The sequence below is a fragment of the Pleuronectes platessa genome, chromosome 16 (genome assembly GCF_947347685.1).
Source record: "Pleuronectes platessa chromosome 16, fPlePla1.1, whole genome shotgun sequence".
NCBI classification, from domain to species: Eukaryota; Metazoa; Chordata; class Actinopteri; order Pleuronectiformes; family Pleuronectidae; genus Pleuronectes; species Pleuronectes platessa.
In genome coordinates this window covers 1,853,750-1,878,247 of record NC_070641.1, presented here as the reverse complement: position 1 = coordinate 1,878,247, position 24,498 = coordinate 1,853,750, and the positions used below count along the sequence as shown (strand labels likewise).

General features: G+C 40.6%; 1 protein-coding gene across 1 annotated transcript in view; it reads left to right on the top strand.

Annotated features, from left to right (window-relative positions):
• Positions 1–24,498, top strand: part of septin12 (septin 12) — a 73,435-nt gene that overhangs the window by 6,786 nt on the left and 42,151 nt on the right. The window contains exon 2 of the mRNA XM_053443137.1: positions 10,014–11,519. Within this exon, the coding sequence (XP_053299112.1) occupies positions 10,014–11,519 (1,506 nt within the window). The remainder of the gene's footprint in view (positions 1–10,013; positions 11,520–24,498) is intronic.

Here is a 24,498-nt window from a genome sequence, read left to right as displayed (position 1 = left end):
TTTTTAATAGGACAAAAAACATTAAGTGATTAGTTTTGACAAATGCTGTGATTTAGGCATGAGGCCGCATTTGTGGAAATTTCAATTAAAAATGTTCACTACAAAATAATGTAAAATAAGGATTTGTTCATTTTTCATAGGGTCCGCATGTTCTATTATGTCTGGAGAAAGTGATTTATTTGCCTGGTATCTCTGTAGTACCACAAGCCTTACATATGGATATTGCCCTTAGCAATACTGCAATTTCAATAAAATGTCAATGAATTGTTCAGATCTAACTTTTTAGCAATTTATTTTTTCCCTTATTAGTCTTTGTGAGTTTGTGTGTGCTGTGCGCGTTCACACGTGTCATTGCACATGTTGCTTTGTCCGTCAGAAAAGCTTGTGGAATGTGCTGGGTAGGGGGTGGGGAGCCTGTGTGTGTGTGTGTTTGTGTGTGTGAACAAGCAGGAAGGGGCGTAGTCATAGACATGCCCAGACTCAGCATCCCCTTACGTTGTGTATGTACATCAGATAGGCGAAGCCTCCCATCCTCTGAATTCCTACTGGTTATCTTACTATATGATAGTTTGACACAGTTATACTGTGCGCCCTCGTAGAATCATGTTTCTTTATTTTCTCTGATAAATGTTTCATATCTCTTCCTCCACCACCAACACTGAGCGACTGGGCTTGGGCGCTAGAATAATAACCTTTCCCATATTATTTGCGACGATGTTGATCGGCCAAATTTACTTTGCTATACGCATATCTTCCCTTGCAACAGTCCCTTATTGGCTACTCATCTCTGCTTTAGGGGAGATATTTCCAGTGCCCATGAACCATAAATTGTGTGCCCTGATCGTTTATCCACACATTTCCACAAAACATATTAATTTGTATTTTATACAACACACGTTATTATTACAAACACTAAGTTATTTAAAGTTTTATAAAAAATTATTTTCATCATCATCCTCATCATCATCAGTAAAAAAAGTATATTAAACCCTTATTTATAAACTAGAACTACTGCCAACATCCTGTTTTGTTCTAGCTGCAGATACTCATCCCATTATGATCACGCTTTAAAACTGAAAATAACTAACTGTATATTTAAATATAACATATTTGTTTATCTGTGTTTAACAGTTGAATTAATTCCAGAGGAAGGCAGACCCTTATATCAACCAAATAAAAGGACAAATCGGCCAAACAATCTCCCAATAAATCAACCCACAATGGACGGCTAAACTATATATTTATCACCCAACCCTGCCCTGCCATACATGCCAATCTGATATATCCAAAAATAACCCTGATGTGCAAATGCGCCGCTGATAGGACCCAATTGTGGGCACAGAAGCTTGGTCGTTGGTCGATAATTTAATGCAAAAAAAGAAACAAAATGTAACAGCCTTACGGTTTCAGGTATTAAGCAGTCAGCAAAGAATTAACAGTTAAATTAATAATTTAAAGGGAACATATTATGCCCATTTTACCACAGTTGATATGGTTCCTTGGGGTCTTAATGAAATGTCTGTAACATATTTTGGTCAAAATACCACAAGGATCCTTAAAAAAAGCACCTTTTTTCCCTGTCTAAAACAGCCCTCAAAACAGATTGACCTGTTTTGAGTCATCCCCCCCTCACCCCGGGCTCCCCGGCTAGCGTTAGCTCGCGAGCTAACCGGGCCGGTGGAGCCAGGCTAGCGTTAGCTCGCTCATCCAAGGCCATGTAGCGAGACTCCCTACATGGGCATGGTGTGACTATGATGTTTATTTCGGTCGTAATACCATGCGTCGCACTCTAGCGTATCGTTTCTGACATAGAGGAACCACAACAAATCGCGGAAGTTGTTTTTTTCCAGAGTTTTGGGGATGGTAGACATGCCAGATACCCAAATTAACGTGTAGAAGCACTACAAAAGTGGAATTTTCATAATATGTCCCCTTTAAACTAAAACTGAAACACAATGTGTAAACAGATGAGCTGACCGAGACAAAAGGAAACACAAAGACTATATACACAAGACAGGAAGGGATAACTGAGCACTTGTGAAACACATGAGAACTGGTGCAGACGATCACAAGGGCCGGAACTAAGACAGTAACAGGAGGTTAAGCATGAGAGACACAGAAACAGAGAAACTGCAAACAACCAAATACAAAACACAAGTCCAAACACAAGCAAAGCTTGGTAATTGTTGAACTCATAAGAATGGTGTTGTAGATCATGAACTTTAATTATGACTACTCTAATCTGATATCTACTTAATCGTAGGTGTCAGAAACTGAAATTAAAGATAAGCTATTTTCAGACATTACCTGAAGATAAAATCTGGAGTTTGCTTTTCAAACATGCACAACACAGCAGGAGGTTCACTGCAAGGTCACATTTACAACAGCAACAAGTCCTGCGCATTATTCAGGCGAGAGGTGGAGCAGCTGGGTGCAGTACACAGAGGCAGGAAGTGACCTTTTACCTCCGCTGAGGAGTTCACGTGATTTTCTTTACAACAGACAGAAAAGAACGAAAAGTGAATTTCAAGTTCAGGAAACAGATCTCTTCCTGCGCTGGTGATAATGATCAGGTTATTCATGAAAGATTCAGCTTCATTTTGTGGGCCTCTGTGCATACAGAAGATTTTTATTTAAGTTTGACCATCCAATAGCCGTTAGCCATCTCTAGCTTAATTTTTACCAATATTATACAAAGGCAAACTGCATAATCATTCTAAATGGATAGTAATGTTATATTTTACTACATGCATTATACAGGAATTATGGAATAAGAGATAAGTGACATATTTATAACTAGGGCGGCTGTGGCTGAGGGGGGCGGCTATGGCTGAGGTGGGTAGAGTGGTCGTCCTCCAACCTGAAGGTCGGCAGTTCGATCCCCAGTCTGACCCATCTGCATGCCGAAGTGTCCTTGGGCAAGATGCTGAACTCCAAATGGCCCCCCATAGAATTAAAACGTGCTGCGAATAGATGCACTGTATGAATGTGTGTGTGTGTGAATGTGTGAATGTAAAACTGTACTGTAAAGTGCTTTGACCAAGACTAGAAAAGCACTATATAAATACAAAACCATTTACCATTTACATATTTAGCCACACCTTTCACTCCTATTTTATGAAATCCCTTGTCACTTTTGCGCTTTTACCCCAGGTGTTCCTTAAAAATTCCTCACCGAAGACCTTTTTGTTTGCAAACATTCTACATATAACTTAGATATACCTAGGCATGGCATTTTAATCGGTGAAAGTATATATATTTTCGTAAATCAGATCCAACCAAAGTGATAATTAGCCAGGCTGATAATCTATCGCCTCCTTCCTATGCTAATGCACACTAGTATCTATGTTTATGTGTGTGTGTGTGTGTGTGTGTGTGTGTGTGTGTGCGCGTGTGTGTCTGTGTGTTTCTGTGTGTGTCTGTGTATGTATGTGTGCATATGTGTGTGTAAGAGAGAGACTGAGTTTGAGCATCTCTCTTTATCAGATGTTAAAGGCATTGTGTAAGAGGTGGGGTTTAGGTTCTGCACAACTGTGAGAAATGAGGGCGTGGAGCCCAATATAGACAAAACTCACGCACACACACACACACACACACACACACACAGGGCACATTACTGCTCCATAATTATTTCCCCAGTGTTTGACAGTGTGCCAGAAATTACCTGATAGCGGGTCTCCTTATCTTTTGTTTGGAGAGCAGGTTCACACTTGTAGCCTCAGCTAACAAAACCCCCCACACCACACATACCGTTACCGAGCCTTCCTGGAGCCGAGAGATTAGGCTGTGACCAATTGGCTCAAGTATTTATTGAACAAAGCTAGGTAAAAAACTTAGGATGAACTATCTCTGCATGTTCAAAATTAAACATGTAACTGAGCATTCCTTTTATTTACAGTTTTTTTCGATTGCTTAAGCACGGTTTTCAAAACAGGGCCCGGTGTTTCAAAACACTACACACAGTTAGCACAACCACACACACAATCAGCAGAACACCTCAGACTATCAGACTAGCAGAAAATTCTGTATCCAGTACAGGTTTCAATGAGGGGTACCTGAGCCTGGGGCCGGAGATCGTAAATCCTCCACCGCCATGCTGAGAAAAACTCTTTGATTTGGTTTAGTAACGGAGAGTATGGTGGAAGGTATTGTACTGTAAACTGTGGATGGTGTTGAAACCAGCTCTGGACCAGAGCAGAGCGGTGGAATGACACATTGTCCCAGATGACAATGTATTGCATCTGGTGCATGTGGTTTACTGCTGTGACGATGTTGTGCAATCGGTCCAAAAATGTGAGAATATGAGGTGTGTTGTAAGGGCCCATGTTGGCATGACGGAGGAGGACCCCATTCTGTGTAATGGCAGCGCAAAGGGTGATGTTACCCCCACGTTGCCCTGGGACATTGATTATAGCCCCTTGGCCAATGATATTCCTGCCTGTCCTTCTTTCTTTTGTCAGGTTGAACCCTGCCTCATCTACGTATATGAATTCATGCGGGATTTCTTCAGCATCCATCGGTAAAACTCTCTGAAATACAGAGAAAGACAAGATTGTGTAGTTCAGCATAGGTCTCATATACAGTACATTTACATTATAAAGGTTACATGTGCAGTATGCAACATCACAGTGCGAAAGTGAACAATACATACTTACACATACTAATACCGCAGCCGCAGTCTTCTCCTCCTCTATGGATTCCCCCTCTCACCCTCACTCTTCTTCTTTTTTGAACACAAGCTCCATTTTGGTTGAAAACAGGTGAACTCAGCTGCTGCATTTGTATAGTGCTTACAGTTTTTCACAATTGTTAACACACGTTTTTCAAAACATTAATGGCTTTCTCAAAACTGCACACAGAAAACTGAAAACCTCACACACAAAATGCTAAACCTGACACTCCCTTTGCAAGATGACTCTTTGCCATCAAATCTCTTAACTGTTCACAAAATGGAACTCGTGTTTTCATTGGGTACACACAGCCATATTTTCAAATGACACACACATACCATTCATTGAGTACACACAACTAAGCATTTGCTGCACACTACCAAGCATTTACAGCACACTGAAGAGCAAAATTGAAAACACAATCATCACAAAATGGAACACACCATATGAATGACAATGACTCTGGAGAATGAGCCATTTCTCCTTTTGTAAAATGTCTCAGTGTAGGCTTACTTTTTTCATAGTCAAACATAAAACAGCACACAAATATGCAGCAAAAAAAGGTCTATTTCGGTACACACAGAGAACAGTACAGTACTGTTAGTCAGAGTCTAATGCAGATAAGGGAGTGTGAAGTAGTGCCAAATTGGGTCGAATTTTCGCTTTTTGTATGTGTTTAACCAATTGGCCCACAGGGGTGGTCATTTGACAGGCAGTGCTTAGGAATTGCAAGGAAGTGACATCTTGATATACTTCTGTGTCTAATGTATACAAGTGTGTTTAGTCTGTTGCAGCTCACTGTGTGTATTGTTATGCAAGAAGTGTGAAGCTGACATTGTGCTTATAGTGGTGCAGATCTGGACCTATGTTTTGCTCCTTGAGTGTAAGGTTTTGATAATTGTGTAATACTTTTGATTTTAGTGTTTATGCAATCAAAAAAAACTGTAGGAATTGCAAGTAAGTGACATCTTGATATACTTCTGTATAATGTATACAGGTGTGTTTAGTGTTTTGCAGATCACTGTGTGTATTGTTTTGCAAAAAAGTGTGAAGCTGACATTTTGCTTATAGTGTTGCAGATCTGGGCCTAGGTTCTGCTCCTTGAGTGTAAGGTTTTGATAATTGTGTAGTAATAGTGTTTATGCAATCGAAAAAAACTGTAATGTACGTATACAAACAGTAAATATATATACACAGTGTGTGCATATGTGTGTGTGTATTTACATATATAACAAGTAAGATATGTAATAACTTATAAATTCATCTCCTCTGTTGATCGACCAATTGTTTCACTTCTAATGCAAACTTCATAGCACAAATGAACATGTAATATAACTGCCAGGCTTGAGTTGACTGCCATGTACCAAAAGTCTGTCTGAACTTATATTGTAGGATCTTTTAGTATTTCTAATCTTGATTACTGACCAGGGTTGAGTGCCAGCCAAATGGTGTCGTGAAAATTCATAGTGTAGTGTAATTAAATACCATAAATATTGAGGTGTGGTCGAACAACATGTCATAGAAATACAGAATAATTTACATTTCCACAGCTTAATTCCATATCAGTCATGTTCTGGGTTTCTGCCAGAGAAGTTGTTCTAAATGCGTTATTGAAAATGGGGTCCTTCATGGATATGCTTTATCAACATTGTTGATGTAGTGGAGTCGCCAAAGCTAGTGTTGTCCTCCTTATTGCCATTAACTCTTGAATTTTTTTGTCACAGCTTGGTCCAAGGCTGTGCAAAGGAGGGAGACCACACATGTTATAACGGAAAATAAGTTGAGATGATTTTAAAGAAATGAAAAGGAAATTCAAGTGTTGACATCAAAATCATCTAAAACCAAAAGCTGTGAAAGTTAGAGGAAGAGAGAGACAGGCCTAATGCCCACAGCTTATATGGATAGAGCCAGACTAGGTGACGTCACAACAAAAAAAATGCAGGGAGAGGACTTCTCAGAGATGGTCTCCCCTTACAACAAGTGTGAATAATCCTTGTGTGCTGCATGTGTAAAAAAGTCGTGTGTCTCAAAACATATCTTTTCCTTTACATCTCTGGCCTACGATTCACCTGTTTTATCTTGGTTACGGAAATGAATTGGTATCGGAGAGATATTTAGGTGCGTGCGGGCATGTGTGCATGCAAGTGGCCAAGGTTATTTAGGACCAAGGGAGAGAAGACGAGATTTCCAAAGATCTTATGAGCAGAGACCAGATATACTGTAGAGCACATACATCCTCACAAACAGAATTCATTACACTGTATCAATAGCTTTAGTTTTATAGTTTTACACATGTTAAATGATAATTAAGTGAAGTGGTTGGCAGCATATGCAAGCCATGTTTTCATTTTGATATTAGAGAGTTTAATTTGTAGTCAACGCGCACCATTCTTTAAATTGTTCAAATTAACAAATCAGAACTGCTTTTAATGTGTGATGTATGTTGTGTGCTTTATGTTTTTAGTGTGTAGCTTTTTGTGTTAATTTTAACGTTTATAAAGTATCTTTGAGTAGGGGAGAGCGGGGTAATGTGAGAATTTTTTTACATTTGCTCCCCTCTAGGAGAGCTAAAATGATCAGTAAAATGTACACATTTCCCATTAATTCAGGATGTTTCCTAGCAATGAAAATTATCAGAATGTCTTCAGGACAAAGGGCAGTGAAAAATTATTGTTTTTTAAAGTGGTCTTGTGTATCACTTTACCCCAGCTTAGGGGTAAAGTGATAGACGGACCAGAGAAATCAAGGGGTAAAGTGATCCACTTACTTTTTCCACTTTAAAACTACCATAACAACACATGTTGTAATAGTTAAAATACTGACAGCTAGATTGACAACCACACATTCCAAAACTAATATCGGACTAGTAACAGAATCATGGGTATTGGTCAATTAAGCACATTTATGATTGTTATGATTCATGTGATCTCTTGCACACCCTAGCTTACCTGCACATTGTTTATCTATCCAATTGGCAGGGGCAGGGATATTGTTTTTCTCTGCGTATTCAAATGCCAGTTCACGGCACTTAACTGGAGCAAGGCCATTGAACTGGTCAGCTAGTTGTTTCAAGTGTTTGGCAAGCTCCTCCTCCATTTCATCTTTGCCTCAGCTACTGCACCCCAGGTTACTGATTGTACTTCCCCGTTCTCTTTTTTCTTTAAGAATCTTTTGAGTGTTGTCTTGTCAATATTTCTATCCCTTCCAGCTTTTCTTAGGGACTTCTTTCCTTGCATGACCTCAGCGGCTGCACTCTCCATCTCTGCGAGGGGTGTTTGGCCCCAGCTTGTCTTCCTGGTGTAGTTTCTTGGCATGATGGCTTTTCTACAATGTTTATTACATTAAAAATAAAACATATGTAATGTAATAATACACTAAAATATGTTTAAGACTAAAGTTAACTTGTGCTTCACGTCTCACTTTACCCCACTGCCACCATTTTAGAAAAAACAACATCTCTTAGAAATTCAGGCTAATCTTCAGCTAGCATCAATCACATGATTTTATATGTTGGAAGTTCATCAACATGTATGATATAAGTTTACCTGAATCAATTTGTTTTGACACATTTTTGTGAAAAAACATACTTACCACAGCACCAGCAACAACTTCTCCTTCATGGCAAGGGGGGAATGGGAGGGGCTTGAAAACATAATGGTCACATGACCACAAATGTGTTCCGTTGCCTAGATACAGGGGGTGTTTCACATTACCCGATGTCTCACTTTACCCCGCTCTCCCCTACTTTGAAAAGCGCTCTATAAATTAAATGTATTATTATTACTGCTGCATTAATTCTGAATGTGTTACAAATATTTTGGAGAATGCAGTCATTTGACTTTGATACTGTCCAGCATCGACCAAAGTCAGCAAGTCTACAAGATGCAGACATAGCAAGGGCAGCATTTCGTATGTCTCGTAAAAACATGACAGAAGGAGCGGCAGGTAGATGGGGGCTGTTACAGCAAGACAGCTATTAATAATCGATGACCATAGCTAACAAATGCTAACATCTACCGAGGCCAAGTTGCTTTCGTTAAACAACCTGATATTTTGTTCTGATTCTTGACATTTGGGCTTGACGTATGCATTTAACGCAGTGATTCTCAAACTGTGTGGTGCACCCCACTGGTGGGGCGTGGAGGCATAACAGTTGGGGCGCGCGACCGGGAGGGGGAAATGTGAGGCGAAACTAACATTATAGCCGAACCAATGTTTTAACATCCGCATCTCTTTAACGGCGGAGCAGTAAACAAATCGCTCTTTTTCGCCGTAGCTAGGGTTGGCAACCCGCGGCTCTAAAGCCCCTCTGTAGTGGCTCCCTTATCAGCTCACACTTTCAGGCCCCGGGGCTCCGCCCCCGCCCCGCTCACTCGCTCAGACACACACATAGTGAGATCAGAGCTCGTTCAAGTTAAGCAGCCGGTCAGGGACAAACAAGAGACGTGTTCAAAAACCAAGTTGAAAAGAAAGTACGATGAAGCCTGTCTTGCTCTTGGGTTCACAGTCAATGCTGTAGGACATGAGGAGAGACCATTGTGTAATTTATTTCTGAAAACTCTATGAGACCCAACAAATTAATAAGACTCTTAGAAACATTACACCACAATCACATGCATGTGTTCTTTTTGGTTGAGCTTTATCATCTTTGTAACAAAGTGATTATAATTGAATAAATGTTTTCTCTATTATTGAAAAAGTACAGACTGATGGAGGAATGTAGTGATAAATGTCCCCAAAAGTACTTCAATTAAGTTGAATTTAAGCAAAGTTATGGCACTATTCTTTGAAAAAAGTGACAAAGGTCACAAAAAGTTTGAAAAAATATTTTTTATTTGCACATTAGCAATTCCTGAAAGTAATGTGGATTTAATGGTCATGTGTATGTTGTGTAAATACACATGTTAAACTTGGCCCATTTTGTTGGGGCTGGGGAGAGGGTGGGGCATGACAAATATTCTAGACCCAAAGTGGGGCATGACAGAAAAGTTTGAGAACCACTGATTTAAGGTAACAAGTTGTCGACCTTTAATAAAGAATGAAAACACATTTTATTGATTTATTGATATAATATATATATATCTATGATCTGTCAATATAAATCTTGAAAATGTGTTTGTTTGTGTATCAGCACTTTTTAACATTAGTGCAATATTACTGATAACTGTTTTGGTCACTCTTATTGTGATACAAAATCTTCACACCGTTTAATCTCTACACTCATCCCTGTCTGACAGCATGCTTCTGCTTCAATAACTGGATAGTATCCACAATAATGTGTGCAGGTTTTAGTTCAACTGTGAAACTGCCTAATGACTTGTGTTTTTTTCTTCACACCTGCAGCACTGAAGAGATCCTTTGAGATCGAAGAAGTGGATGACATACCACCCTTCTCCTCAGCTTCCCCTATCTCCTCACCCATTTCTCACCCTTCCTCGCATTTCTTCCTTAACCACAATAAAGCAACTGAGGGGAAAAGTGGAGATGGCCAGTCCTCTTCATTAGCCTTCAACAACAATACCTTAGACTCTACAGCCCACCACTCCTGCACAAGCCTGAATTCCCATCCCAGCCCTGTTCTCAAGTCTCGTACAGTAGTTAACAGCTTCTCCTTCAACCGAGGAACAATGAACAAGCCTGCCGTCCACCATAATGGCTCCTCTGTGGCCAGAGCCTCATCCTTCCAGAGCAAGTTAAATCCTAAAAGCTACTCCATGTTTTCTGGGCCCGGCAGTGACAATGACAGCCTTCACAGCTCCTCGTCCAGCCTGGAGTACTCTGGGGGTGGTGGGGTTGCCGTGCCTCTGAACAAACTTGGGTCATATCCTAGCCCTCCACCTCAGGGAGGGTACCATCAAACCCAACCCCCACAACAGCAACTAGGTGGAGTGGCCAATTTGGTAAGCAACTATAGAATGAAGAAGTTCTCCTCCCATGGGAGTGTTTTCCACACCGAGATGGACCGTGGGTCAGGGATGATGCTGGGTATTCCACATCCTCGGGGGATGAACCTTGGCTCCATGCCGACCCTAGACGTCCAAATTTGTGATGGAAGAGGAGGAGATGGAATGGTGGCTGGAGGCAGGGTGTCTCTAGGGTTGAGTAATGCCAATGCAAATGCCAACTGGAATGGTCATTGTCATAATGACACTTCTGTTGTTGTCCCCAAGGTCCTCAAGTCTCCACAGCCTAAGGTCAAAGAGATCCCGCGTCTCAACAAGTTTCCCCTGGATTTGGACAGCTTGGTAAGCAGCACCTCCATATCTCCTGCCAAGGCTCAAGCACGATCCATGAACCCCAAACCTACTCTTAGGAGTAAAGGGGGCATCCCCCACCACACCAGCCCTCCACCCACTTCAGCCAGCCCTTCAGCCTCTCTCAACAGTCTGGACAGTACTTCTGACACTCTGCCTGTATCCCAGCACAATCCCCTATTGCTTTTCTCCCCATGTTATCCAAAACCTTTACGGGGCTCAGTTCCCGACCGAGAGATGAGTTGCTCTCGAGTGCCCCTCATGCCAAGCCAGAGCCTGAAGCTTGAGGTTATCACAGGGCCCCAACCTGTTCAGATGGTCGCCATCCTACCTAGCCCCTACAGCTCGTCAAGCCCCTCCAGCCCAAGAGCCACTCAGTCTTTGGAGGATTGTGCAGGTGATACCAGAGATATTGTTGGCTCAATCCTACAGAGGATCGCTTCCTTCTCTCAGCCTACAGCCACTGACACTACGCAAGCAACGGTGACCCAGCTCACTACAGGCCCAGGCAATGGTTGGTTGTCATCTACAATCGGTTGCCCTGATGTTACCATGCCAATGCCCTCTAGGAAAAACTGGAAGAAGAATCATGAAGGTAAGATGATCTTTGCAAAGTGCTTAATAAGCTGCGTTTGTGTATGTGTGGTTATTAATGAGACTCCCCTAAGGGCTGAACAGATTGCAGTTGTAGGTAAATAACAGAATTGTTACTTAAAGGTGTAGTCAACTTTATGGGTGCTTGTGTGTTTTTTTTTGTGTTTGTGAGCACTGCATCAACAAGACAAGAAAACACATACTTCAGCCATCTAATAACAAGATCTGTGATTTTAAACTAGACCTCAAAACTATTGCATATTGAAACCATATGTATGTAAATGCTAGGAGCATACGAAAGCCATCCTCACCAGAGAGTGTTTTTGTGGCCTCTCAAGCAGGTACTGTATATGTATCTTTAAACCTTGTCTCGCTTAATGTAATTTCACAAAGATAGTGTGTGAGAAAACAACCACCACCACTCAATTTAGTATTGACTGATTTGCAAAGTCCAGGTATTGGAATCAGTATCGGGAGGGTAAAAAGTGGTATTGGAAAATCTCTAGCTAAGAGTGGCGATTGTTAAAAGCATCAATTTAAAGCAACCCTATACACAATTACAGCCCAGATTTCGAACCCTGGCAGGACAAAGAAAAGCAGGTGATAAAGCGGTTACACCAATTAAGTGGAACCATACAAAAATGGTTGAGACTGAAATTGAGTTGACAAAAAGGAAAAAAATTGGAAAAAAATTCACAAATTTACATTTTCTGAAATCAAGCACTTTATTTTAAGATGCACATTTTTTAAAAGCTTTCTGTTAAACATAATTTCTTAACTTGGCATGAGAAAAGAGCATTTCATTTCTATAAGTACTATAATCCTTCAATTCACTGTTAAAACTGACACATTTTATTGCTTAGTACTTTCTTCGATTTGACAGTCAGACATTCAAAAAAGTTTCAATGTGTATATTTCACTAAATAAAAACCCCAATAAGACATTATGAAGGTCGAGACATTTGCTTGAGGACATTTTCACTATCTGGATCCCTCTGAATTTGTTATTGAATAGCCCTGCTGTAAACGGTCAGGGATGTCAGTTGAGTTGACGGTCTTTCGAACGTGTCCTCAATGCATCTTTGGTTTGTTCTTGGAGCTGGAAATGAGATCATCTGTGAACAAGGCCATTGCTATTTACTGTATCAGTAAACTGATCATTGACAACATATAGTATTTCATTTTTGACCAAAATATCAGATCATTCAGTAACCTACAATATTCACTAGTAGTTTTTGGGAAATTAATTTCGTAATATCTACAAATACCTTTGAGGAGAAAAGATTATATTTGCAGTGTGTTCTACATACATTTTATTTTGCCAGCGTAGGGGAGAGTGGGGTAATGTGGGACATTATTTACATTTGCTCCCCTCTAGGCGAGCTAAAATGATATATCAGTAAAATGTACACATTTCCCATTAATTCAGGATATTTTCTAGCAATGGAAATGATCAGAATGTCTTCAGGACAAAGGGCAGTGAAAATATGATTGTTTTAAAAGAAGTGGTCTTGTGTCCCACTTTACCCCAGCTACGGGGTAAAGTGGTCCACTTACTTTTTCCACATTAAAACTACCATAACAACACATGTTGTAATAGTTAAAATCCTGACAACCACACATTCCAAAACTAATATCGGACTAGTAACAGAATCATGGGGATTGGTCAATTAAGCACATTTATGATTATTATGATTCATGTGATCTCTTGCACACCCTAGCTTACCTGCACAGGGACAGGGATATTGTTTTTCTCTGCGTATTCAAATGCCAGTTCACGGCACTTAACTGGAGCAAGGCCATGGAACTGGTCAGCTAGTTGTTTCAAGTGTTTGGCAAGCTCCTCCTCCATCTCATCTGTGAATATTCTCTTTACCTCAGCTACTGCACCCTAGGCTACTGATTTTACTTTCCATTTCTCTTTTTTCTTTATGAATCTTTTGAGGGTTGTCTTGTCAATATTTCTATCCCTTCCAGCTTTTCTTAAGGACTTCTTTCCTTGCATGACCTCAGCGGCTGCACTCTCCATCTCTGCGAGGGGTGTTTGGCCCCCAGGTTGTCTTCCTGGTGTGTAGTTTCTTGGCATGATGGCTTTTCTACAATGTTTATGACATTAAAAATAAAACATATAATGTAATATAACACTAAAATATGTTTAAGACTAAACTTAATTTGTGCTTCATGGTGGGGTAAAGTGAGACACTGTCCCACTTTACCTCACAGCATTTGTCCCACTTTACCCCGAAGCCACAATTTTAGAAAAACAACATCTTTTAGCAATTCAGGCTAATCTTCAGCTAGCATCAATCACATGGTTTTATATGTTGGAAGTTCACCAACATGTATGATATAAGTTTTTCTACGTGATTCAATTTGTTTTGACACAACAGTTGATTAAGTTCAAAGCAAGAAAATTTACTTTTACATGCAAAAAACACATTTTTGTGAAAAAACATACTTTCCACAACACCAGCACCAACTTCTCCTTCATGGCAAGGGGGAATGGGAGGGGTTTGAAAACATAATGGTCAAATGACCACAAATGTGTTCCGTTGCCTAGATACAGGGGGTGTTTCACATCACCCGATGTCCCACATTACCCCGCTCTCCCCTACTACTAAATGCTGCACATAACAAGCATCCATCTGTCTGCACATGCTTCAGTAAAAGCTGTTGGTGCCTGGAAACTCCGACTTGAGGGACATGGAAAAGTGTTCCATTTTGTGAGTGGGGGTGTGTTTAGCAAATTATGACAGGGCTTCCTTCTGTTTTTATGTTGGTGTGGAAAAGTCAAGGTTTGCAGATGAGCACAGCTGCAAGACCTACTGAACGGTTTCTTGTATTGACTGACTCTGCCCCGCCCTAAACAAAAAATTCACACTTGTTTAGAAGTGTCTGTTGTTTTACTGACATGATTTTCAATTCATTTCAATTATTTGATCTCATTTGTACATTTATAATGTCTGTTCGATGTAATAGTGAGATGTTCTGCCTACCTGTTTTCCCACTTTGTTTTAGTCTGATCACATGCCCGATGCTTATATTAAAATGTTGTTTGCTGCAGATCCAGAAAACAGAAAGCCTCTGTTTTCGGCACCTGTGGGGACTTTCCCCTCCGTCTTCCAATGTCATTATGGAATTAGTCAAGTTCCTATGAGATGAAAGAGGGATAAAAGAGGGTGGCTTCCTTCTCTCTGACTCCCAACTAGGCTCACTTAACAGTCAGAGCGATAAACAAGACTTGTGAGTACGAGTCACGAGACACTCTTGATGTGTCAGGTGAAGATGAGTTTGAACATGGCTGTAGCCATCTGTGTTCACTGTGTTATTAACAGTCGAATGTGCCATAATGGATGGGCACATTAGAATTGTTGTTTTGTTCGACCCAGTAATTGACTTAGACGGTTGCAAAGGAAAAGGAAAAAATTATGAAAACATAGACGCAGCTCAGGGGCCCTTTCCTCGACTGTCCACCTCTGCCTCAGGAGAAATGCACAGAGTCAAACACTAGAAGAATGCAAGGCAGAAAAAGAGTGCCACACACACACACACACACACACACACACACAAAAACACAATCAACTTGAAAATTTTCTCAGTTACATTTTGTATTATACATTTTATCAGTTGTAATAAAACTGTAAGAATCCAATCATACCAGGCAATTCTGTATATTGTAATTTACATACATGAGTAAGGTTGTCTTTGTTTCCCTCATCACATAGATTATCATTCCCTCTTCATATCTGACTCAAATCTTCCCCACCTTGGCAAAGCTTTCTTATCTCTCCTTCCATATTCCACACCTTGCTTCTGTGGTTTTGCATTCCCCCATCTGTTCACCTCAGTCTTCCATGCATGACTGCCAGTAATGATTGTAAATATGCAGTGTCCAGACACCACGAACAACACCAGCATTGTCTTTAATCATTTTACTCAACTCTTCTGTGCTCTTTTATTAATGTTGACTTTTTTAATCTGAAAAGCAATGCAGTCAGATTCATTCAGATGTCTAAGTCTGCATCTTGATTGACTCTTATCACTTGAATTTGGTCACAGTTTTTGTATGTTGGCCAAGAAATACACTTGTTGCCTTCTATAAGGATAATTATGTAGTAGTGTCAGATCTTGATGCTGTAGCTCTGGAGGCCTGCGCAATGAGGACAGTGAGGAAAAGCGCAGGGGAGAGAAAAAAAAAAGTATTGTGATATTACAGTTTTTCACAATTGTTAACACACGTTTTTCAAAGCAATAACGGCTTTCTCAAATTTGCACACAGAAAACAGAAAACCACACACACATAATGCTAAACCTGACACTCCCTTTGCAAGAGGACTCTTTGCCATCAAATCTCTTACAGTTTTTCTCAGTTGTTAACACACAAAAAGCGAAAATTCGGCACAATTTGCACAACCTTCACTTCAAGTACCAATCGCTCGACCCAATTTGGCACTACTTCACACTCCCTTATCTGCATTAGACTCTGACTTTCCTTCTTTACACTCACATTTCAATTACACATCACCTTGTTGTCAAAACACTACACACAATGTTCAGTTGTTGCACACACTTCTCAGGTAAAATCTCAAAGCATCAACCTACAACACACAAATACTCAAATCTGTAAACATTCAGGTCTGTTGAGCAATTTGCATCAAAGAGTTGCGGCGAGAGTTTGTGCTTGTAAGTACCATACATTCAGCACTGACACATGCACGTATTGTACCTGTAATCCAAAAAATGTCCTTTTCTACAGTGTGTCACTGTAGCCCACTGTGTTGACCTCTCTGTGTCCATACTGTAACTTGCATTCTCATGCTGTCTGTGTCAGCGGATCCAGGAGCATGACACAGCTGATGAGTTGTACCAGTACATCTCTATTGATGAGGTGGGATTCAACCTGGTCAAGAGGAGGCGAGGGGGCAGAAACGTCATTGGCCATTGTTGAGGTCCCCCCGGCCAGCGTGGTGGGAACATCACAATGTGTGGTGAAATGAATCACCATGGGATCTTGCACCGTCATCCCCACCTAGGGGCCTATAACGCTGCCCATCTCCTCGTCTTCCTGGATGGCCTGCATGACCTGCTGGTACCACCTGACCAGATAGATGACCCACAGCGGATCGATCACGTTGTCATCTGGGACGATGTGAGCTTCCACCGGGCTGCTCAAGTGCGTGAGTGGTTCCAGGACCACCCACATTTTTCCGTTCTATACCTTCCACCTTATTCTCCTTTCCCTCATCCCATTGTGGAATTATTCTCAGCTTGGAGGTGGAAGGTATATGAACGGAACCCACAGGACCGGGTCCCACTGCTCCAGGCCATGGAGGAGGCTTGTGGCGACGTGAGTGTTGAGGCCTGTCAGCATTTTCTGTGTGAGGTATTCAGTTGTCTGTGTGCAGTTTTGAGAAAGCCTTTATCGTTTTGAAATACGTGTGTTAACAATTCTTAAAAACTGACATTTTTGTGAAGGGGGGGCGGTTGAGCAGGCCGGTTTAAAGTACTGTACTGTTCTCTGTGTGTACCGAAATAAACCTTTTTATGCTGCATATTTGTGTGCTGTTTTATGTTTGACTATGAAAAAAGTAGGCCTACACTGAGACATTTTACAAAAGGAGAAATGGCTCATTCTCCTGAGTCATTGTCATTCATATGGTGCGTTCCATTTTGATGATTGTGTTTTCAATTTTGCACTTCAGTGTGCTGTAAATGCTTAGTAGTGTGCAAGCAAATGCTTAGTTGTGTGTACTCAATGAATGGTATGTGTGTGTCATTTGAAAATATGGCTGTGTGTACCAAATGAAAACACGAGTTCCATTTTGTGAACAGTTAAGAGATTTGATGGCAAAGAGTCATCTTGCAAAGGGAGTGTCAGGTTTAGCATTTTGTGTGTGAGGTTTTCTGTTGTCTGTATGCAGTTTTGAGAAAGCCATTATTGTTTGGAAAAACGTCTGTTAACAATTGTGAAAAACTGTAACTGTTCACAAAATGGAACATTTGCTGCACACTACCAAGCATTTACAGCACACTGTAGTGCAAAATTGAAAACACAATCATCGAAATGGAACACACCATATGAATGACAATGACTCTGGAGAATGAGCCATTTCTCCTTTTGTAAAATGTCTTAGTGTAGGCCTACTTTTTTCATAGTCAAACATAAAAAAGCACATAAATATGCAGCAAAAAAAGCTTTATTTGAGGACACTCCTGTGGGTTCCGTTCATATACCTTCCAACTCCAAGCTGAAAAAAAGAATTCCTCAATGGGATGAGGGAAATGAGAATAAGGTGGAATGTATAGAACGGAAAAATGTGGGTGGTCCTGGAACCCCTCACGCACTTGAGCAGCCCGTGGAAGCTCACATTGTCCCAGATGACAATGTGATCGATCCGCTGTGGGTCATGTATCTGGCCAGGTGGTACCAGCAGGTCATGCAGGCCATCCGGGAAGACGAGGAGATGGGCAGCGTTATAGACCCCTAAGGTGGGCATGACGGTGCAAGATCCCATGGTGATTCATTGCAGCATACATTGTGATGTTCCCACTATGCTGGCTGGGGACCTCAACGATGGCCCGCTGGCCAATGACGTTTGTCCCTTCGCCTCCTCTTCACCAGGTTGAATCCCACCTCATCAATAAAGATGTACTGGTACAAAACATGAGCTGTGTCATGCTCCTGGATCCGCTGACACAGACAGCATGAGAATGCAAGTTACAGTATGGACACAGAGAGGTCAACACAGTGGGCTACATTGAGGCACTGTAGAAAAGGACATTTTTTGGATTACAGGTACAATACATGCATGTGTCAGTGCTGAATGTATGGTACTTACAAGCACAAACTCTCGCCGTAACTCCTTGATGCAAATTGCTCAACAGACCTGAATGTTTAGAGATTTGAGTATTTGTGTGTTGTAGGTTGATGCTTTGAGATTTTACTTGTGAAGTGTTTGCAACAACTGAACATTGTGTGTAGTGTTTTGACAACAAGGTGATGTGTAATTGACATGTGAGTGTAAAGAAGGAAAGTCAGAGTCTAATGCAGATAAGGGAGTGTGAAATAGTGCCAAATTGGGTCGAGCACTTGGTACATGAAGTGAAGGTTGTGCAAATTGTGCCGAATTTTTGCTTTTTGTGTGTTAACAACTGAAAAAACTGTAACAGACTAGGAGCATAGGTAAACCTATATTTTGAGAGTGAAATTATCTGTAGAGTGAATTCAGGTATCTAGGACATTTATTGCAACTTTGACTTCTATGATTTTTTCATTATTATTAGATACATATTATGCCATTCTGTAATCCTTAAAATGTTTTCTAACCACACCAAAGACAGACAACCCAGAGGAGACATGATACAGCTATGAGTGTTCTTCGTACCAAAAAATGTATGTCTGCTTGAATTTGACGATTTGGGACAGGTCACTTTGTAATCTGGGACATTTGTATTGGGCTTTGAAAAAGGACTAAATCCCCTTGAAAAACACATGCCAAGCTCAATATTAAAATGTGTGGGTGGTTGTGGTTGAGGGGGTAGAGCGGTTGTCCTCTAGCCACAAGGGCCGAGGTTCGATCCCAGTCTTCAACACCTGCATGCAGGCAAGATACTGAACCCCAAATTGCTCCTCATAGAAAAGGGGTTGCCCATAGATGTACTGTATGAATGTGTGTGTGAATGGGTGGATGGCAATAAACTGCACTGTAAAGCACTTTGAGTGGTAATCAAGACGAGAAAAGCTCTATATAAATACAGACCATTTACCATTATAAAAAAAAGCAAGAAAGCTGAATAAGAAAATGTATATAATTCATCAGTTTGAATTGAAAGGGGCAGACTGTATTTACCTGTAATTGAAAACTGCAGACCATATGCTACATCTCTTTAGTTCATCTTTTTTTACTTGAGGAAGTCCCTATAGGAATATTTCCCCATTTAGAGAATTTAAATGATCCCAGATTACCCAAAGCATGGTGTCCCACATTATCATCATATTTGATAAAGTGGGACATCTGAAATGTTTGGGGAATACAACATTTTCAACAACTCAATGCATATTTGTTACTTGAATACATCACAAACATAATTCGATTACAATTAGCAACATTGTCTAATTTCTGAAAGATTTATATCCTTAACATTACACGTCCAAGTCACTAACCTTTTCATGTAGTTACATTTACCCCTTCAATTTTTCATGAATCACCCTCATGAAGTGTTAGGATTTAGTCACATGATAAATATGCTAAGATGTTGTAAGGATCCTGTTGACTAGATTGGGATTTTGTTAGAATAGGAAATCAACAGACTGCAGCTGAAGTGTCCCACATTTCCCAATGTCCCAGATTACCCAAATTCACGCTACCATGAGCTCTTTAAGCTATGATGGAGTTTTCTCATGAAGGGCTTAGTACAGTAAGTAAAGAGATGGTTTAGTTTAACTGATGGTCTTCATGGCAACTTTACATCTCCTTCATTTTTTCTAAATAGGACAACTTTGATAATGGGCACTAGAACCATGAAATGGACTGTGCTTCTTTGACTTACTACTTTTTCCAATTCTACTTTGTAAAGGTCCAGTGTAGAGAATGTAGTGACATCTAGTGGTAAAGTTAGCATATTGCAGCTGAATACCCCTCACCTCACACTCCTCTTCCAAACATGAAAGAGAACCTGTGGAAACCTTCAGCTGTCATAAAAACTCAAAAGGTGTTTAGTTTTTACAGTCTGGGCTACTGTAAAAAAAAACATGGTTGCCCCTGTAGAGAGGACCCACTCCAGGTGTAAATATAAAGTATACAAATATAAACAGCCCATTCAAGGGTTAAGAAAAAAACAACTAGTACAATTAATCACTAGTGAAAACATCAGTGGGATTATTTATTTATACTTTAATTTCTATAGATTGATCAATAGATTCAGCAGATCCCTTTCACCTAAATCTTACACACTGGACCTTCACATTTGCGATAGCCAGCAGATGGAAAGTGTTTGTGTGCTCTTTTGAGCACTGAAGGCAGATGGGTTATTCAGCACATTCAAAAACTTCAGCTGAAGGAAACATTCTGTTGTATCTTTTTGTAAGGGATCATCCTCTGTGCTGCAGTTTGTTTCTCTTGCAACCCACTAGTTTTTCTTTCCCATCAGCTCAGATTAGAGCCCAGTTTCCTGTCTAGTTGTTTGGTTCAAGACCCTGAAATGTGTTTCCTGCAAATGATTAGATTAGCTCACTCTATTTTGGCTGAACGTACGCACACAGCTTAGAAGAGACAGTTGTGGAGACACTGAAAAAATTTAAAAAGGCTTGAGTGTCAAAAGAAGAAGAATTGCTCCAACATGTTTTTTTACTCAGGTTCATACCACAGTGATGTTGTGCTTCTGCCCCATGTTAAATCATCTTTGCACATTTTGCTGCTAATGGTCTTCTTTGAAGGCTTTAATGTGAAGTGTTCCCACATTTTGGATGACTTGGGTCTCTTCTGTTTTATTAACAGTGTTTGCCCTCTTTAAATAGCTAATATTCAGCAGACGTGCTTGTTACGTGAGCTTCAAAAGGCACAGCATGGCTGGTTTCCTGCCCCCACTTCAGCTGTATTACAACAGACCCAAATAACCCATTAGGAAATTAGTTGTTTTAAGTTAATCAATTATTATGGATTAGTTGTTACATACATTTATACTCAGAGCAGCACAGAACAGTCAGTAGTCCATCCACAAGAAATACTCTTCCCTCGTCTTTTGCTCTTGTTTTATGAGTGTTGTTTGGCAAGATTGTCGAGGAATATCTTGTTTCACACATATTTGCTGTGTAGCTGTTTGCCTTGTCAAAGGCTGGTTAGTACACGTCCCAGTGGAAGCTCCAACATCTCTGTGGAGAAGGGTCAGAAAAACCCAGATTTTGTCATGGATGTCTCACTCACTCACTGCAGCCATGTGTGAAGGAAGAGAAGGAAGAGGGGGATTTCTGTTAGCAGGCACGTTCAGACTGGTCAATGTGTGTTTGTTTGTTTTAGGTTAAGAAGCAGGGCCCTGCAGTGGGGCTTGGCTTGGATTTGTTTTCAATCTGTTTAGTTGACCGAACATGGCTGCCCTTTGGCTCTTCCAGTCATATGCAAAAGAGCCATGAAAAAAAAAAGTATTACTCCCTGTCAGAGTCTACAGGTGGAACTGGGGTTTAGAAGGGGCTGAATCCACTGGCAATACTGACGCAGAAGTAGTGGAGGGAAGCAAAGGGAGTCATAAGAACTCTTTGCAGGATCATCCATATAGGTTTGACTTTTTAGATTTTGTGTCAAAATTATTTTGGAAATTGTTTATGCAGAGTGAAAAATACAGAATGAATGGAGGAATTATTATCAATATCAAGGTTTTCACACAATACGGATTTTCCAATATTGTGAAGGCCAATTTCAGACCAACGAAATGATGTTGATGAAAAAATTAAGCAATAAAAATAGGCCTTTGGAAAGGGACATTTTCTGATGTTGCGACCTTTCACTAATAAGAGTATCTTGTCTTCTTATAGTATAAGTATCAGAACTCATAATAACTGGCCCAGACCAAACACAGAGAATCTCAGTCATGTAATGTATCTTCATACCTTTTTTTACCTTTTTTATGCCCACCCCAACCTAACCTACATATCTGCCATTATACACAATGATATTATCCCCTTTGTTCTCAAGAGGGCATGTCCTTGTAATGTGGCTCTTGACTTCAGGCGGCCAGCATTAACTTCAAATCCCTCTCATTTAAGACAGTCAGGGATGACGAGAAAAGTTGTAGGATGAAAAAAGAGAGTAAAAGCAATCAAAGACAGACTGGAAGGAAGGGAATTGTTTGTAAAAGGATGAAAGAATTTAGGAGAAAAGAATAGTGTTATGAAATGATTTGTATTAAACCCTGAGGAAGGCAGCCTGTAAACACACAACCAGATGCACCAAATGATGATTGGCAGCCTGTAAACACACAACCAGATGCACCAAATGATGATTGGAGTCCTTGATGATTGGAGCTTGTGCCGTATCTTTCAAGCAGCAGTGTCTTGTCGAAGTTGGTGTTTGAAGAGAGGAGACGCGGACCCAGAACTTGCAGCATAACAGAATTTATTACACAGAAGTTTCACAGGTCAGACCGGCTCCATGGTATGCCCGGAGAAATCACAAAGGCCAGATAGTGAAAATCTGGCTCGCCTCTGCCAGGCAAGTCCTTTTAAAGAGGAGGTGTTGCAAACAAAACTATAGATCAAATGACGTAGCACATAGGGTCTATGCCTAAATTTGCACATGTTTTTAGTTACTGTAAGTTGAAGTCACCTGCTAGATCTTTGGCCCTCCCTTAGCAGGTCAGATACTATCCCATAGGTCAAAGATCATTCCAAAGAGGGTGACAAATAACCCAACACATAAAATAGCACGTAAGAAGCCTGAAACTTCAGAATCAAGTAACTTAAGAGGGTAGCATGCCATCATGGTACAGTTAGGTCCATAAATATTTGGACATTGACAACATTTTCATCATTTTGGCTCTGTACACCACCACAATGGATTTTGAATGAAAGAATCAAGATGTCAAGAATCCTTTAAGTGCAGACTTTCGGCTTTAATTTGAGGGTACTTACATCCAAATCAGGTGAACGGTGTAGGAATTACAACACATTTTATATGTGGTACCCCCTTTTTAAGGGACCAAAAGTAATTGGACAATTGGCTGCCCAGCGGTTCCATGGCCAGGTGTGTGTTATTCCCTCGTTATTTCATTGACAAGGAGCAGATAAAAGGTCCAGAGTTCATTTCAAGTGAGGTATTTGTGTTTGGAATCTGTTGCTGTCAACTCTTAATATGAAGTCCAAAGAGCTGTCACTATCAGTGAAGCAAGCCATCATTAGGCTGAAAAATCTAAACAAACCCATCAGAGAGATAGCAAAAACATTAGGTTTGGCCAAATCAACTGTTTGGTACATTCTTAAAAAGAAAGAACGCACTGGTGAGCTCAGCAACACCAAAAGACCCGGAAGACCACGGAAAACATCTGTGGTGGATGACAGAAGAATTATTTCCCTGGTGAAGAAAAAACCCTTCACAACAGTTGGCCAGATCAAGAACACTCTCCAGGAGGTAGGTGTGTCTGTGTCAAAGTCAACAATCAAGAGAAGACTTCACCAGAGTAAATACAGAGAGTTCACCGCAAGATGTAAACCATTGGTGAGCCTCAAAAACAGGAAGACCAGATTAGAGTTTGCCAAAAAACATCTAAAAGAGCCTGTACAGTTCTAGAACAACATCCTATGGACAAATGAGACAAAGATCAACTTGTACCAGAATGATGGGAAGAGAAGAGTATGGAGAAGGGAAGGAACTGCTCAGGATCCAAAGCATACCACCTCATCAGTGAAGCATGGTGGAGGTAGTGTTATGGCGTGGGCATGTATGGCTGCCAATGGAACTGGTTCCCTTGTATTTATTGATGATGTGACTGCCGACAAAAGCAGTAGGATGAATTCTGAAGTGTTTCAGGAAATATTATCTGCTCATATTCAGCCAAATGCTTCAGAACACATTGGACGTCGCTTCACAGTGCAGATGGACTATGACCCAAAGCATACTGCGAAAGCAACCAAAGAGTTTTTTAAGGCAAAGAAGTGGAATTTTCTGCCATGCCCAATTCAATCTCCTGACCTGAATCCAATTGAGCATGCATTTCACTTGCTGAAGACAAAACTAAAGGGAAAACGCCCCAAGAACAAGGAGGAACTGAAGACAGTTGCAGTAGAGGCCTAGCAGAGTATCACCAGGGACGAAACCCAGCGTCTGGTGATGTCTATGGGTTCCAGACTTCAGGCTGTCATTGACTGCAAAGGATTTGCAACCAAGTATTAAAAGTGACAATTACATTTATGATTATATTAGTTTGTCCAATTACTTTTGGTCCCTTAAAAAGGGGGTGCCATATATAAAATGTGTTGTAATTCCTACACCG